General features: G+C 36.3%; 4 protein-coding genes across 11 annotated transcripts; 2 read left to right on the forward strand and 2 right to left on the reverse strand.

The window, feature by feature from the left end:
• Positions 1 to 9: 9 nt before the first annotated feature.
• On the reverse strand, positions 10 to 1,733 carry LOC143207495 (vacuolar ATPase assembly integral membrane protein VMA21 homolog). 3 transcript variants are annotated; one of them, XM_076421049.1, is made up of 4 exons: positions 1,632 to 1,733; positions 1,270 to 1,308; positions 1,080 to 1,185; positions 10 to 663 (listed from the first exon to the last, which is right to left on the reverse strand). In XM_076421049.1, exons 2-4 carry the CDS (start codon positions 1,282 to 1,284, stop codon positions 524 to 526), a joined length of 261 nt encoding a protein of 86 aa, XP_076277164.1. In that variant the 5' UTR covers positions 1,285 to 1,308; positions 1,632 to 1,733; the 3' UTR covers positions 10 to 523. The 3 variants fall into 3 exon arrangements, with proteins under 3 accessions (XP_076277164.1, XP_076277163.1, XP_076277165.1); XM_076421048.1 differs by having other exon boundaries at positions 1,392 to 1,688; XM_076421050.1 differs by having other exon boundaries at positions 1,580 to 1,682.
• Positions 1,687 to 3,998, forward strand: Lamtor1 (Late endosomal/lysosomal adaptor, MAPK and MTOR activator 1). Of its 3 annotated transcripts, XM_076421046.1 has the most exons (6): positions 1,687 to 1,802; positions 1,886 to 2,006; positions 2,228 to 2,304; positions 2,375 to 2,464; positions 2,607 to 2,805; positions 2,887 to 3,998. In XM_076421046.1, the coding sequence occupies exons 2-6, from the start codon at positions 1,962 to 1,964 to the stop codon at positions 2,974 to 2,976; spliced, it is 501 nt and encodes a 166-aa protein (XP_076277161.1). In that variant the 5' UTR covers positions 1,687 to 1,802; positions 1,886 to 1,961; the 3' UTR covers positions 2,977 to 3,998. The 3 variants fall into 3 exon arrangements, with proteins under 3 accessions (XP_076277161.1, XP_076277160.1, XP_076277162.1); XM_076421045.1 differs by lacking the exon at positions 1,687 to 1,802 and having other exon boundaries at positions 1,809 to 2,006; XM_076421047.1 differs by lacking the exons at positions 1,687 to 1,802; positions 2,375 to 2,464 and having other exon boundaries at positions 1,809 to 2,006.
• Positions 3,999 to 4,935: 937 nt separating this feature from the next.
• Positions 4,936 to 8,321, forward strand: Nf-ya (nuclear factor Y-box A). Of its 4 annotated transcripts, none has more exons than XM_076421042.1 (7): positions 4,936 to 5,096; positions 5,867 to 6,176; positions 6,249 to 6,385; positions 6,687 to 6,860; positions 6,940 to 7,031; positions 7,139 to 7,283; positions 7,385 to 8,321. In XM_076421042.1, the coding sequence occupies exons 2-7, from the start codon at positions 5,885 to 5,887 to the stop codon at positions 7,454 to 7,456; spliced, it is 912 nt and encodes a 303-aa protein (XP_076277157.1). In that variant the 5' UTR covers positions 4,936 to 5,096; positions 5,867 to 5,884; the 3' UTR covers positions 7,457 to 8,321. The 4 variants fall into 4 exon arrangements, with proteins under 4 accessions (XP_076277157.1, XP_076277155.1, XP_076277158.1 ...); XM_076421040.1 differs by lacking the exon at positions 4,936 to 5,096 and adding an exon at positions 5,109 to 5,441; XM_076421043.1 differs by lacking the exon at positions 4,936 to 5,096 and adding an exon at positions 5,109 to 5,441 and having other exon boundaries at positions 7,142 to 7,283.
• A 140-nt stretch (positions 8,322 to 8,461) lies between these two features.
• LOC143207496 (uncharacterized) lies at positions 8,462 to 10,236 on the reverse strand. Its single transcript, XM_076421052.1, has 4 exons — positions 9,925 to 10,236; positions 9,664 to 9,784; positions 9,269 to 9,476; positions 8,462 to 9,128 (listed from the first exon to the last, which is right to left on the reverse strand). The coding sequence occupies exons 1-4, from the start codon at positions 10,150 to 10,152 to the stop codon at positions 8,942 to 8,944; spliced, it is 744 nt and encodes a 247-aa protein (XP_076277167.1). The 5' UTR covers positions 10,153 to 10,236; the 3' UTR covers positions 8,462 to 8,941.
• Positions 10,237 to 16,605: the final 6,369 nt, after the last annotated feature.

Genomic DNA, 16,605 nt, shown 5'->3' on the forward strand with positions numbered 1-16,605 from the left:
ACATTAGCCTAAAAAAATTACCGAACATTGCAAATTCGCCCCTAATTGTCATTGGTACTGTGATCATGAAGTGCACTAAAATTAATTTATCCATCGGGTGTTATATATATACATAAATATATATATATATATATATATATTTAAATATCGCGGTATTATAAAACAATCTATTGCAAAATTATTTGAAAATAAAAACAGAATATATTGTGGAATTATATTCCAAATAGATATGTATGAATGTTACAAAGTTTGTGCTGTACAATATGCAAGTTTTGTGTGGGAATGTCTTTGCTCTTTATTTAACAATTGTGTTCTTGCATTAACTGATGCAGTACAGGTATATTCAACATCTACATATTTTACAGTATTCAATCAAAGAAAGAATATTACCTAAAACATCAACGGGAACTATGGAGAATTGTAGAATACAATGCATATGATATAACATCTTGTTTTCGATAGGTACGCGAATCAAGAGAGTGTACTTAAGTATATTATTTATATGAAACACAGAAAGGGAGGTTTAATCTTGTTTCGATTGCGTTTTCGTTTGATCGTCGAAATATGCACGGTATATAAAAGCTCCGAGAGCCACGTGTAACACGAGAATCGCAACTGCAGCTGAATATACATTGCTTGGCACATGATTCAGCCCCAATAAACCTAAAATGTACAAAACAGAATCGTTTCAATTTATATATCACGGCATTCAATATCCACGAAAATATTTATGCCCTTTTTTCAATACAGAGCATGCTAACTTGACCATAATTTTAAAAAGAATAGATGATGCAACATAGTGCAACACATATTTGTACACATAATAGGCTGACCAAGTATTGACTACATTGACAAGAAAATGAAAAAGAACAGAAGAGGTATGGCATCTATTATTAGTTTGTAGAAGAAATTATAATTTTCTTTTGTGTAAATGTACAATATATATATTAAAAATCATTTAGTTATCCTGAGTTTTTTCTTAACTGTATGTAAAGAGTTATATGAAGTGTTTTGAAAAAAACACAACTGTAAAACAGAACAATTAAATATTCAGATAATAATGTTGATTGCTTTCGTACCGTCAAAGATAAAAATCTTGCTAGTAAAAAATGATAACACAGGTAAGGCTATGATAACTATACAGTGAAATAATACTGTTTTGAAGACCTGTAGCTCGGGCAGTTCCTGAAAATATAATTGCATGTTATCTCGGAATCAAAATGCATAATGTATCCATGAATTTCGCCGAATAAATGGAAGAATACGTACCTTCGTACTTGACATGTTGAAAACAGAATAGATGTGTACCTTTAAAATTTCAACCTTATTCAGTATCCCACAGTTACAATAAAAATTTAATAAGGTTTAGTGATTATTTTCCATTTACATACTACTGTTAAATATAGGAAATATAATTTATTTAACACTTGTCCGGAGGATGATTTTTAAGTCTACCGTATCTTATATAGTTACTTGAAAAATCATATTTTTATTTTCGTATGCTAACTTATTGTATGATGCGATACGTAATAATTGTCCGGAGATCTAGTATTGCGTGATTACAATTTTTATATCTTACAATTCAACGAACTAGACGGTCATTTTACGATAAAAATTCACGAAATTCTTACATCAATGCACTTCGATCTATTATAGGTTATGTTTTTCGGCTTAGTAGTACTTAGTACCCTCGAAACACCGCCAGGGACATCGTATCATATATATACGTATATAAGTACTTGACATCTTTCATTGGAGTTTTCGTATCTGGTTTGAAAAAGTTGTCATGGTTGTCACACATTGTAATGTAGTAGATTTTATTTGTGGATAGTGGCAGAAGCGCAGTTTCGGTACGTCTACAGCTGATTCATTCGATTGTTTACAGGAATGAAGATAAAAAAATAATACGTTCGAGTGATACGTATTGTTAGCGAAATTGTCTCTCATCGATACGCTTAAATATGGGATGTTGTTACAGCTTCTGCAAAGAGGACAGCGGGCCGCAGGTAAACGAAATTCCTGGAATTAATATTAGTATCTGTTGCCCGGAATGTTATCGCACAACATTTGATATGCATTGTCAGCATCCGGACATTTATCGTGACTCTACCTACTCGAGGAATATAAATTAATGCGATTTATTTATGCAAAATTCAACAATTCGCGTGCATGTTATTATAATCGAACTACTCCATTGTTGAAATTGTTATTTGTTTACTGCTTCTAGAGCGGGGAAGTAAACGAGAGGACGCATTTGTTAGTAGATCCTGTCAGTAATAACACAAACATACCCAGAGTACATAGGTACGTACTCATATCTATGAAATCTTACATTACTAGGTACTAAGCTTCTTTGCTTGTTTCCCTTTTTCAGTGATGATTATGTTAACCAGTACGCAAGCTCTGCACCCAAGAAAACAGATGAACAAAGCGCATTAAATAGAATTTTACATGAAACAGCGGCGTGAGTGTTTTTTTGTATCTCGGATTTTATGCTTGTGTTGCATTCTCGTGCTTGTGTTGCATTCTTACGCGTGATTCCATTCCATTGCAATCAATGATGTACTAATAATCAATGTACTATTTGTTCGATAATTTTGTTTCAGCAATGTGATAGACGTTGGGGCATTGGATTCGCATAACTTGGAGCAACATGAATACATGGACAGATCACGTGCATATTCTAAACGTATTGAAGCTGGAAAAGTTAAAGTCCCACAAATTACATCGTGTCTATTGAAAGATATTCCTGCTCCAGAGAAGATATTAGCCACTGCTCCTTTGGGCTCCGGTGATCATGGACTGGTAAATAATTGCAAACATGTAAAAATCTAAAATAGATCTACTTAGTAACAATAATAAACAATTACTTTACTATATTTACAGATTACTGAAATGGTCAGTAAGGCTGTTACAGCGTTAGGGGATGTAAAAGTTGAACACAAAGAGGATCTAGTTGTTCCTTTCTTATCGTGATCTTATTGTACATCCTCAACAGGATTACAGATACGTCCTGTCTGAGAGAGATTCATGTGCTACATGACATTATGCAACATACATCTTCTCAAAAATCAATTTTCAATACATTAATCAAAGTCTGAAAATACTTCAGAATCTACTTGAACGTCGATATCAATTAAAACTTAAGATGCAAGTGTATTATAGGTGGAAGTTCAAGTATTATTTCACAATAATAATGTGTTAATTGCTTGATTGTTGCTAAATGTACAAGGCTATTTTCAGATGTTACATATGAAAATGTTTCCAAAAGACCAGTTCTAAGGAACGAACTGGATTTGGTAGTACTATATTGTAAAAAGCTGATTCACTGTTATTATTCCTCACTGACATATACACTGGAAAACTAAGCAACACAAATGCTATTTTATCATGATTTCACGTATGCGTTGCTGATATAGGCTTACAAATCTTCACGTGTATAAATTAAAAAATTGAGTTTCGATAAGTTTTGTAAAATTTATTCTCGGTTTCCTATCGATTTCTAATGGACTGCTTAGTGTACATTGAATGCTATTGAAAGTGATAAATAACAAATAGTTAAATCTCAACGAATAGTAAGTCTCAACAATTAGGAATGGCTTAAGTATCTCTCTTATTGCCTACGTTAAACTATATTTCAATTATCATGCACATTTTAATGTTTATCATGTTTATATTACCGCAAAAAGGTTTTTATAATGTCAAGAGTATATACACATAAACTCCTGATTCAAAGATTTGTGATATTTCTATTAATTAATTAGTTTTATTAATATTTATCGTATTACTTTGTAAATTCCAAGTTTTGGTACATCCATCATGTTAACTGAAATTTGTTAAACAATGCATACTTTTACAATTATGTTGAATTATTACACAACTATTATCGTTTACTCATGTAAGTGCAGTGTAATGAATTAAAAATTAATCGCGAATATATTATTTTGTGAATAGAGAAATATCTGACATAAAATAAAAATGATTATATAAACAATAAATCCATTCGTAATATTATTCAATCTTTACTAGAATAAAATAGCGAACCCCGCCTGTACAAAATATGAATTCTTGCAATTTAATTATTTTAAATTGTGTTCCAATTCGTATCACTCCATTGTTACATAAATATAATAAATTATAATGAATGTGTGAAAAAAGACGTTTAAAATTAGATTTGTATGCTTGAAACTGAAAATTAATCAAGGAAATCGTTCAAAGAAAAATGTACGTACTGAACAACGTACTTTGAATGTTAATGAAGAAAATCGATAAAAAAATGTAGGATACAATAATATTTTTTATAATAATAATTGGTATCATTCCATTGTTACATATAAGTATAGTAAATTATGATGAATTAAAAAAGACGTTTAAAATTAGATTTGTATGTTTGAAACTGAAAAGTAATCAAGGAAATCGCTCAAAGAAAAATGTACGAACTGAACAATGCACTTTGAATATTAATTAAGAAAATCGCTCGAAGCGAAATGTACGGACTGAACAACGTATTTTCAGAATTAATTAAAGAAATCGTTCAAATAAAATTTTTACAATTGTTTTAATAATACAGTAGATCTTCGATTATTCCTGATGTCTGAATGTTCTATTGTCTGAATAGAAAGTATAGTTCATAGAAAATCATTATTGAAATGAAGTAACAGCTCTATCATCCGAACGCTCGTGTTCCGCCTATTAGTGCGAATAATCGAGGTTTTACTGTATTTTTCGTAACAATTTCTATAACGGTTTGAAAGGGTTTCGAGTTCAGGAGAGAAGCGAGTGTAAATCGCAAGCGGATCGTTATCGACTGTAGTCCGAATCGATTCAAAAGGAAGCGGGAAATAAGCTGTTGGGAACGCGCGAAGTTTGACGATAGCGCGGGAAGGCAGTGGTGGGGATAAGTCAAGCCAGTAGATTGGTTAGGCGCGTCGAGGCGCGGAGGGGCATCGACCGGTGTGGCATCGGGCTGCTATCGGACTGGCAGGTCCCCCCGTTCAGTACCACCAATACACAAGAGCCGAGGACTCTCTATCGTCGACCATTGGTCCTCAATTTGCCGACCAATCATTGGGAAAGTGCCCACGAAAATATCCAATGTAAGTCCACAAATTATCAAACATCAACGGGGTACGTGTACGACCGCGCACGGTTGCACGATTAACCGTGTTCTCGTTCCGAGAACGGTTCCGAGTGCGGGCTCGCGTCTTTCCAACGTTCAAAATGCCTTTCCGCACGGCCATGTTTGTCGAGACGAGCGTTTCTCGTCCCGAAATCCGCGTCATTCGTTGCCGAGCATGTCGCGTTCCGTCTACCGTGAAGTCTCGACCCGTCCCACGACCCGCAAGTTCTGCGGGTTCAACGGAGTCGCGAGGATACGAGGTTAATCATGCCAGCGAGGACAGGACCGATATCCTCCGGGATCGTCTTCTGCCCGACAGAAGGTGATGATTGCTGTCTGGCCTCGATTCCTCGGAGCCCACGTATCTAACATTCCGCACGTGGGCTTCGAAAGCCCGAGTGTGCTCGCCACGTTGGCGATCTTTATCGGCGGGCTGCAGCCCGTCAATCGCGCGCCTTCGAAATAGCGACGATCGCCCTCAAAGGGCCTAACCTTACGAAACTCGGCGAGCGAAACGCTATTTTTATTTATCGCTGTTCGACGGAACAAAGACGGCTCTTGTATTGTATATGATTCATAGCGCTCTGTATACAACCTCCTACTTCTATCTTTACCTCTAACTCGTCCTCGTGGCGTGCATATATGTACGCGAACCTTTACAATGATTTATGTTAACAAAGAACAGGTCGTCTTCATTCATACGTTATTTTTATCTTACCAAGTCTCTGTTAACGCATTTCTGTCTAGAGGTAGGAAGAGCTCGCGATGGATCAACTCGGAGAAGGGCAGGCTGTTGTTGTCGGCGGAGCCGGTGGCACAGTCCAGGTTGTTCAAATGGGTCAAGGAGGTCAAGCGATGATGTTGCCACAAGCTATACAAGTTGCAGCGCCCAATGGACAAATACAAGTTGTTCCAGTATCTAGTTTAACTAATACGGGACAGCAGATTGTTATTCAACAGCCTCAGACACCTCAAATCATTCAAACTCCAGATGGGCAAACGTACATTTATCAACCAGTTCAATTGGATGGCCAAGTGCAGCAAACGCAACCAACAGGTAGTATATCTTGTTAACTCCTTGGGAATTATTTCATAAAAAAACTGTTGCTAATATCGATATTACTTCTAGTGATAAATATCAATGGAAATCTTATGCAAATCGCTGGAACAACGAATCAGGCGGCGACCACTGCAGCAACCACAACACCAGTGCAGCCTGTGGCGAGTCCTACAGCAACAGCTTCACAGGCAGGAAATGTTGTCATGGTACTAGTAGAATGTCTCTTTCACTTACATAGTCCGTGTATGTATATTATACCGACTTGTAGTGATTATGGAGCAATATTACTGTCAGCACATTGTCTTATTCTATTCTATCTGCAATGAATATGACATGGATGTGACAACATAATACATTTTTAGCGTGCCTAATCTATACAGGAATTAACCAGAGGTGTGCGAGAAGCCGTCCCAGTCCGAATAAATATTTGGGGTCTCGCACACCTCTAGCATCGATGCATCCGTTAAAAAATTTAATGACATCAAATTTTTTATCTCTTGTATCCAGATGGTGCCAGGAAACAGTGGGCAGACTCAGTTCCAAAGGGTAGCGCTGCCTAACGCCGAAGTTTTCGAAGAGGAGCCTCTGTACGTAAACGCGAAGCAGTACAGGCGTATACTGAAACGCCGTCAAGCTCGCGCTAAACTAGAAGCCGAAGGAAAGATACCCAAAGAGAGGCCTGTAAGTCACGATTCTGCAGTTAATATCATGTCTCCTTTGCGGTTCGTTTTACTAAAATTAATTCTATTTGATTTGTCAGAAATATCTGCACGAGTCTCGGCACCGGCACGCGATGAACAGAATCCGTGGCGAGGGCGGCCGCTTCCATTCTGGTCAAGTAAAGAAACGAAAGTAAGTGTCTGTTGGTGGCTTATTACCTGCGTTGTTGGTTTCTTTGTACAAAGCAAGCACAGTGTCTCATTCAATGTTTTACGCATATAAGAGTATAATGGTTCCAGTAGAGCAAATGAAAACTCCATGATAACCCAGCACATCACAACTTCGGCCAGCACCAATACCGTTCGTACTATAGCAATAGCAGCAGCAAATGTAGACGTGCAGTATCACGACACAGACAATATGGCATCTACCATTGTTCTTGAAGTGAGTGCGATTTTCATGATACATACTTATAACAGCGAGAATGTATTCTGAAATGTTCCTGGAAACGTTTATAATCAACTCCTTTCCCTTTTTTTTAACAGAAACCGGCTATTCCTCTTCAGGACATGATTTCCGAAGATGATATCGTTACATCGAACAATCGTTTACTGTAGAAAAATATTTAAATCGGATGGAGTGGGTAATAGAGATAGCAAAAAGAAGGAAAGAGTGTCGGTGATAAAAAATCTACTTATGTTTGCGCCTTAGTCTTGGAAACAAACACATTTGTAAATAATACTCATCTTCATTACGAAGTGTAGTGCAAATATGATTATCGGGGTCACGGAAGTGCTGCGAGGAGTTATCAAAGTTGTATATATTACGCTGGTAAAAGCGCCTTAGGTCTTATATTTTTTTTAGCTTCTCTTTGCGTACAGCCGAACGCAGACCCGATAATACGCGAAACGATGGTAAATTTAATCGAAAACTGATTTGTTTCTGCTATTTTTGCGAGGGATAGAAAAAGTGAACAAAAAAAGAAAAAAAAATAAAGAGTTGTATTATAGTTTAGTTAAATATCACATGCATTACATACATTTCAATTATTGTACATACACATTAAAAGCTTTCACTGTAACATATCGGGTGTAAAATGTTTGTACAATTTCATAGAACAAACGTATTGTTACATTGGATCGAGAGACTGAACCATAATTTATTAATCACGTGCTGGGTACCACTTGTAGTGTAGATTTTATAAATGAAATTAGTTGTTAACTTCCATCGCAGTGATTGAACGGAAGAGATGTGTGTGCGTCGGTGAGACTTTTTTTGTACAACTTTTGAGTGCAAGTACAATTCATTTAGTCTAACGAGATAAAAAAAAGCTTTACGGGATATAGTTAATGACTAAGAGAATACATCGTAAGAGTTTAGTCCTAATTCGTGCAGTGGCTTACTGTAAATAATACGTTTTTTGATCTTTGATCGTTATCTATAATACATCGACTGATTGTGGGAGACTAGGCGATACCTAAACAGTTTGAACAATTGGATTTTTTTTCATAACTTTTTTTATACAAATTAACACTTTTTACGTACAAACTTATAAATGGAAATGATTCTTCTGATTTTAAATTATACGTTGACAAGTGTACTCTAGCCTCATTAAATTTATTCTGCAATATTTTCTATTGATTATTTTACAATCACGTGTTAACATGACAATTTTTGTGGATGAACGCAGAAAATCAATATCCATCGGAATCAAATATATTTGGTACTTAGATCTTGAACGAAAGAAACATACAGTACCTTTCTTTTGCCGGGTCAAAGATAACATTTCGTGTTCAGAAGGGTGTCTTTCGTGGAACGATCACGATTACAATCATTTGGGCATGTAAATAATCTGTAAGACTACGAATGTAAAATTCGCTCGGATTATAATGATACTGTGTGTCCAGCGTGGGTGTGAATATGTGTAAAGTGATAACTAAGTTGGGTGAGAATAAGAAATAATATATTTGTAAAGTTACTAAGTATGTACAAGCAAAACAACACGGGTTGTGTTTTATAATAACTTCCGTTTTCTAATTTACTTGTAATTCCTTCACCTATAATTTTAAGTGTAAAACGCTATTTTATCTTTTTGGTAGAAGTTAGATTATGTTTGACGGAAGTACAAGCTTCTTTTCTGCTAATATCCGAGAGCATTCAGAAAGTGGACTGTCTGGGCCTTTGGCATATATTCTCGGTTCAATCGGAAGTGGTTCTCCCAACAGCTGTTCTTTCATTATCTTAATCCCAGTATCGGTGATCGTGGCGTCATATTCTGTAAGTCCAGTGCTGAGGAAAGATAACATTTTTTAATACAATTATTAAGATTGTAATCAAAGATATGTTTCTAGTGGATGAGAGATATTGAATTTTCATTCAGAAAATACTTAGTAGAATGTGGTTCGAGGAAAACAGAGATTAATTTGTACTTTATGCGAAGAATTTCTCGCTCCTTTTCACTCGGTAATAAATTGTCCATAGGTTTCTTAAATCTTGTAGCCTGTAGCAAATGTTTAGAGGCAATTTTCCATGGGTTTCGGTAGGATTTTTTTTGAATTGTTTCTGATATCACCCAGTCTTTCGGTAAAACAATATCTTTCCATTTTCCGTAGATATTTGCTCGGGGTGAATAGTCACCTAATTTTACAAATAATTAAATATTCATGCACTGATGAGAATATGAATAAGCGAATTTATCGTGGACAGTAAATAAACTTAGGTACTTCCAGTGATATAGTTCGAAATACTTTTACTACATAAAGTCTGTCAATTATTATGACACTGTAACAAACGCAAATGTTTAGACAAAATATATCGAACCTACCCTTAGAGTAATCATGATTGTACACAGTTTGCATCAATTCATTTTCCTTCTGTTCGATCAGCTCTTCGTTTGGCACCGCTTCCGGTAAAACGTTCTTCAAACGTACATGCTTTTCACGGATCTAGACATTAATTATTATTTTGAATTCATGTAACAACATCAATGCAATCTAGCGCGATCGAATTACATATTGTACGAACATATTCATTCAGTACAATATGCACTGCAATTAATCCTCTGCTTCATCGCTATTTTTTTTACCCGATTTAAACATTCTTGAGGATTTTCGGTTTGTTCCTCCAGAGGCAACGATAAATTTTTTTGACGAGTGTTTAGACATTTCTTATACGGCCCATTTAAAAGATTTAGGGGAAACGAATACGCGCATTTCGGTCTGTATTCTCTTCGTTTCTCAGCTCCCTTTCCGAGGAAATCCTTTTTGTAGATCGTAATAAAATCACGAGTTTCATCCTCTATTTCAAGAAACATTTTCTCCTTTTCCTCAAGGTACGCGAGCACATAGTAAAAGTTTCTTACAAAGCAATCCAAAATAGGGTTGTGCTGAAAATAGGATAAAACATACTGAAGTTGTCTACTAAATCTGCGAAATTAAGATCAAATGCTGCGGTACTAAAACGATGGCAAATGCATTCATTTCAGCTTATTAAAATTATAAAAGGAAGAGTGAGGTTTCTATTTCATTTCGTCTTATTGCAATTGTGATGAAAGTCATTTTTATTTTGCATAAAGATCCGCAGTCCTGTAATCATCATCTTCCTTGACACTACCGCGTGTCCCTATTTTGTTCTAGTAATTGGATTGAATGAAGACATGATGAAGACTGACAATGAGTGAGTGAAGAATGAATGGAGAGTGCCAGAGTGAAGATAGTTGCGAAGCGACGAATAACAAAATCGAAGAAGATGTAAAATGGGGGCGCACGAAAAGGTAAGAAAATTCAGCACCTAATGATTCTCCGATTTCTCGTGGCTCATTACGCAGAAGATATAACAAGAGCTGAGGCATGGCACCCTTGTGTACTATAAACGCCAATTAGAGCACGACATCGAATTTCCCTGGTATAGGTCTGTTCTTGTTGCGACTCGCCTACTCTTTCTTTCCTTTTCGATCCTCATCCTCCCTTGCCTTTTAAGGAGGGTTAAAAAATAGACACGCCGAGTCTGAATTTAGCTCGAAAATTTTTCACAGTGAATGGGGTAAGCTGCTTCAATTTTTCAATAGAATATCTTCTTCGGTGTATTTCCCCTTATCATCAATTTAAGGATCGCAGCACACGATTTAACGGTAACAAATAGTTTCCTGCTTGAGGTATTGGGCAACCTTTTCCAACCCTTAATTGGGATCTATGTAACTCTATTCTGATTTATAGCGACAATTATTCAGCGTGTGGATGCTAACTATTTGAAATAAAATTGGGTTTTCCTCATGGAAGCTCTCACGTGCAGTGCGACTTGGTCGAAGCAAGGATTTACGACCTTTGCTTGTTTGCATGTGCGGCGGAACAGTGTTTTCCATAAAATGGTTCTCAGTTACCAATTCGATAAAAATAAGTATTAAATATATTAATTCTGCTGTTGTACTCTAACAGATATCATCGCTCTGTGTGATGTGAGTTTAGTGCAATTTAATTTAATTAATTTGACTGTTTCATACTTTACATTTCAGTAGGATATTTCAGTTAAATTTCGTCAAAACAAGCAGCACGTATGTACTTTGCTCTTTAACACTCCCCTTTCTCATTCCCGGTCTCCACCCACGCAGCGAATTCGTACCTTCCTCGAAAGACAAATTAGAAAACCACCCCTTCAAAACCGTATCCACTTCTAACTGATCTAAACCTTTTTCTTCCGGACAATCGCATCCATTTACCCTTGCTCGACACAAAGCTGCTCCATATGTTAATCACGTACGATTTTCGTCATTCGCCGAGAATGATCGCGCAAGTGGGTGTAATGGGCACGACCCAAAAGAATTATGCTAAAACCTGTTGAAAAAAGTTCGAAGTAGAAACTTCCCTATTCGGGAGACACTGGTTCGCGCACACGTGGGTGTCGCGTGGGAGCCTTCCATATCCAGGCCGTTTCAAACATCATTCACTTTGATTTTCTAAGAGCTGACCCGAATAAATTTCTTTAATGCGATCTAATGAGCAGGGTTGCCACCTTATCACCATATAAATACCGGAGTGTCACATTCGAAGTCGGGGATTCACAAAACCGACCTGCTACATCGCAAACATGTTCTTTAAAATTGTTGCTGTATATTTTATACAGTTGATGTGATGAATTATATTTTATATGAATTGAAATTTTTATAATATCAATTTGTATCGTTGAAGTTCGTTTATCCTGGCAAGTACAGTTTCGGAGCTGGAACAGTATCATCCCCTCGTTCTATCATTGCAAACGGTAGCATCTGCCCACGCAGTCGACACGGCAAGGCTTCGGAGCTCGTTTGGTTCGGTTCGAACCATTTGCTTTCACGCACACGTCGTTTGCAGTCCGGGTTTCGACCCCCGTTTGAAAGTGCCCCTTCAATAAACTAAATTATGTGTTTCCGATGAACAATGCCGAGTGCATTGCATAAGTAACTCGCTGGACGAACCTTTCACAAGCCCTCGATACAATGAGATCATTGTGACGACAACTACGATGTCATGCAGACACGGATTCGTCTTCGCTCGTAAACAGGTTCCCATTCTTCTCTTCCTTCTCTGCCACCTTTCAGGACGTTTTATATTTTATGCGCGAAACAACTGTTCGAAGCGAGGAACCGATCGATGGCTACAAACAAATGGGCATGTCATGGTTACCGAGCTGGGAACAGGGTCAAGGTGGTGGACTTGATACGTGAAACGTATTTTGAATGCGATTTATTCGTTGTTCTATGCAAATTGTTCCTGACAGATGCGATATATGGGAAAGCGAAGAAAGAATGGCAGACTGCAAAATAAAAAATTGATCTGCCATGTACAGTAACACTTCTCTAATCTGCGATTGTTGAGATTGCAGAAGTACATTCATAGGGAATTATGCAATAAATTTATTTAGACATATATCGGAATAAAAATCAGATCAAATACATTATTGTTACTTAAACAGAGTAAAATAAAAGTGTCACTTTGAGTGCTCTAAGAATGTATTTCTTCTGTTGATCGTCTTAATAAGTACCAAAATAATGAATGGTGTTCCTACATTTTTCTATTGTTTATTTTTAAATGAGTAGATAAATGCTTAAAACAAATGCATAAAATACATCAAATTCGTAGTCTGATGATAAAGTTTGATTAAAACAATATGAATTGAGTATGACAAGTTTGATCTATAATAAATTTAAACAAATGTTGTTGGTGACTAACGCGAAGATTCTTCGCGCGTATTTGCGCATGTCATGATGTAATTTCACGATTCGTATTTCACTGATCGCATTTCTTTCGAAAATGATACTCTCGATCATTGTAACATCGAGGGTTCTGTTACCTAATCCCTACCGTTCGCATTTCGATATTTTATCACTATAAATAATATCGAAATAAAGGGAAATGTAGAATTTCTGAACAATTTTTCCAAATAATAAATCACGAGAAAGAAACAGTACCCTATATCTTGATTGTTTAAAATATTTCGTACGTAATTAAAACGTGCAGAGGATTACTTGTTCGACAAAATTAAACGTAAAACGTATTTTCATTAACGTCGCACTAAAGCGAAAGTTAACAACGTTGTAAAGAACCGTGAACTTTTAATGATTGCTTTAAATACTTTTTACGATGCATGGTTACGATGTTAAAGTAAACTGGGGACGTTTATTATGTGCAAGCAAGTGTTACGTTAATTCTCGGTTTAATTAGATTTACGATTTATTTGTTACCGGTCTACATTCTTTTCTTGCGAAACGGGAGAAGTAATTAACGGTAGATTACATCACTTATTAATCAACTTAAGAAAGTTCATCGGAAAGTCAACTACAAGGCATTTTGATCCAAGTTGCCGCTTCAATCAACGTCGATTAAACTTTTAATATACTCGCGCGTGAATGAGAGTCTATTCAGCGGTGTGTATCTAACAAGGGAAGGACCACAATACGTATATGGATCCCTAATTATGTATGCAAAATATTAGGTGTAGGTACTCAATAGTTTTAAAGATATAAACAATTAAAGTTTCATACCTGTGAATCACGCAACCTGCTTACACGGCTAATGAAATCAAAACTTTAATTGTTTATATCTTTAAAATTATTGAGTAACTACACCTTATTAGGTGTAAAATATTTTTTGCATACATAATTAGGCATCCATATACCAACATCTCACAAAAAATTATCAAAATCGAAGTCGGACACTTGGGGTCCTTTCCTTGTAAGTTCACCTGTAAGGTTATGCGATTTTGAGACATAACCAAACAATTTCAAGATTTTTAATGGGATAAAGGGCTATACAAAATTTTAGAAAGATATTTAAATAAGATACAAATTTTTCTAGAATTTAAGAAATTTAAGTAAAATACACATTTTTATAATATTCGTTTTGTTATACCGATTATTTATAAGTGTTCTGTATATTCCTTATATTAACAAGTACTTATTATAATTTAGTGTGGGATGCTAAATCTGCGAGTTTACATTAAGTTTGCCTGGTTCAGATTGTGTAGGAACCATCATACTTTTGTAGGTATTATACATATGTTAGATGCGTTGGTGTTGGTGACGATCGATCGTTGGCGACCAGCTGGGATGATCTGGCGATCGTCTGCTCGTCCCGCTGGTTGTAATTACGAGCCGACGGTCGATTTGTTAGAATGTAACGAACGGTTAAAGAATAAAGGTATAATAGAGTCTCATGATGAGACTGCGGATGTTTATGCAAAATAAAAATGTTTTGCATTGATTGTGGGAAACAGGAATAACATAAAAATTGATTTCATCCCTTAACAACTTTGTTACATTAAATGCAACATCACAACATTCTTGAATTTTCTAAATCTATTACTGTTTTATATTTCGTCCAACCAATTTCTTCCTCAGTCTATCCGCAGTCTACTCATAATATCTGAGATACTATGAAAATTAGAGTGTTGACTTTTATAAAATAATAATCCCTCGGTGGTGGGTGACTATAGTCTCTTTCAGTAACAAAATGGTTGTCTACCCAACTAAAGACCTGGATCGTGGGTGGGTAATGAAGCAACCTGATCTCATTCTGCTAAATCATCCCTCAAAACCCATTAACTCTCTCTGAATCACTTGGATTTTGGATGAAAGAACCGCGTCATGCCTGCCATCGCAATTTCACACATCCATTTCTGAATCACTTGGCTTTTGGATCAAATAAATGACTCCGTGTTCGATTTCGTTACAAGATCAATTTCCAAAGTCGATCTACTCGAAAGCGAAGCCTACGAAAAAATCGATTTTATCTCACGTTTGATGATGATGTACCACGTCTCGAAGTCAAACGTGATTGATTATACTTCGCGAAAATCCCAGACAGAAATTCGTTTATTAGAAGGTGCTTAATCTTCGATCGTGCCGGGCTACTGCAAAAATAATATCTCATTTAGCCAGTGGATGTATCCACAGGTCAAAAAACGGGGATAGTATAAAACATCCTTTCACGATTCGATGGGTAAAAAAAGGATGGCGCTAAGATAAACATGGTGGTTCGCTATGGAAGAAAGATAACGAGAACGCCAACATCGGATGATGAAACGCCAAAGTTAATGTGGGAGAGTGAGAATAATGAGACAGGATATCGAAACGTTGTCGATGGCGTGTGCAAGCCACATAAATAAACGTCCTGGATAATTGCAAATAAACAAGTACGAAAACAGACATGGACGTTAAACAAGCACAGGATCGAAACGCGAGCAACGTTATTGTCCGCGATGGGTGAGTTAGACGCCATTAGTTTCTCTGCCTTCAATATCGGAGCATAATGAAGCCTTCGATAACTTTGTTATTAAATTTAACTATTAGACAAACCTATTAGACGAAAAGAGAAAATGAAGTATGGAACGGTAGAAACATTGAAAGAATTTCAGAAATACTGAAACTTCTGGAAATTATCAAGAATTGGTATGATCTAACACTGGTTTGTTCGATGGCCATCGCAATCGAGGTAGGGAATTTTTATTTTATTAATTATAAAGAAAATTATAGTGTATTCAAGATCCAACGAATATTGTTTTTATCTTGGGGTTTTCTTCCGGTTACTGGGGGACGCTAAGTGAAATGAGTTCCGCGAACATGAATACGAACTTAATCGAAATTATTCCACCAAGGGGAAATGATTCTCAGAAGACGGAGGAAATTTCTGCAATTTTATCCGCTTCCACCCTTCGTCTATGTAGCTGGCGAAGATAGAAACAAAATTCTATCCCTCGTTTCTACCTGTAATTTGATTCTGTGGGATTCGAACAAACACAGTTCAATTTTAACAATTGTTAGATTCGCTGAAGCTTCAACCTGTTCTAATTCCTTCGTAGTAAACGCTATTTAATATATGGGGTCGAACACTGATGGGGTAGAATACTGTACAAAAATTTAATGAAAAGTTATACAGTACTGTAATTATGTATTTCTATAAAATGTGACTTTATATTTAAAATGTAAGTTATAAATGAATGGAAGGATTCTAGGATTCTCTATGCAACTATTCTTGATCATACAAGGATCAATGATCATCAAGAGAACCTGAGATTTCGTTATCTTTATTTTTAACCTAATGTCTTAAAAGTGAACAGGTATATAGTTACTCTAGGAAATTTGGATAATACAGAGATTATCTATTTGAACGGGATGCTGGAGAGAAATGGTCTTTAAAACAATGACATAAAGCCTCGTTGAGGCGACATAATCGGCATAGACACAGCGAGGATACCAGTTGCTCGTTCCACTGTTGGCTAGTATCCTTGCCATCGT

Source organism: Lasioglossum baleicum, chromosome 3, assembly GCF_051020765.1.
Source record: "Lasioglossum baleicum chromosome 3, iyLasBale1, whole genome shotgun sequence".
NCBI classification, from domain to species: domain Eukaryota; kingdom Metazoa; phylum Arthropoda; class Insecta; order Hymenoptera; family Halictidae; genus Lasioglossum; species Lasioglossum baleicum.

Bases quoted from the DNA above. Each gene is read 5' to 3' on its own strand.
- Nf-ya (XM_076421042.1), top strand. From the start codon at position 5,885: ATGGATCAACTCGGAGAAGGGCAGGCTGTTGTTGTCGGCGGAGCCGGT. The intron at 6,861-6,939 runs GTAAGTCACGAT...TTGATTTGTCAG, and splicing joins AGATACCCAAAGAGAGGCCT to AAATATCTGCACGAGTCTCG. The intron at 7,032-7,138 runs GTAAGTGTCTGT...TAATGGTTCCAG, and splicing joins GGTCAAGTAAAGAAACGAAA to TAGAGCAAATGAAAACTCCA.
- LOC143207496 (XM_076421052.1), bottom strand. From the start codon at position 10,152: ATGTTTCTTGAAATAGAGGATGAAACTCGTGATTTTATTACGATCTAC. The intron at 9,785-9,924 runs GTAAAAAAAATA...ATTAATGTCTAG, and splicing joins CTCAAGAATGTTTAAATCGG to ATCCGTGAAAAGCATGTACG. The intron at 9,129-9,268 runs GTACAAATTAAT...ATCTTTCCTCAG, and splicing joins CGAGAAATTCTTCGCATAAA to CACTGGACTTACAGAATATG.
- Lamtor1 (XM_076421046.1), top strand. From the start codon at position 1,962: ATGGGATGTTGTTACAGCTTCTGCAAAGAGGACAGCGGGCCGCAG. The intron at 2,007-2,227 runs GTAAACGAAATT...TACTGCTTCTAG, and splicing joins AAGAGGACAGCGGGCCGCAG to AGCGGGGAAGTAAACGAGAG. The intron at 2,806-2,886 runs GTAAATAATTGC...CTATATTTACAG, and splicing joins GCTCCGGTGATCATGGACTG to ATTACTGAAATGGTCAGTAA.
- LOC143207495 (XM_076421049.1), bottom strand. The intron at 664-1,079 runs GTACGAAAGCAA...TGTACATTTTAG, and splicing joins CAAGATTTTTATCTTTGACG to GTTTATTGGGGCTGAATCAT.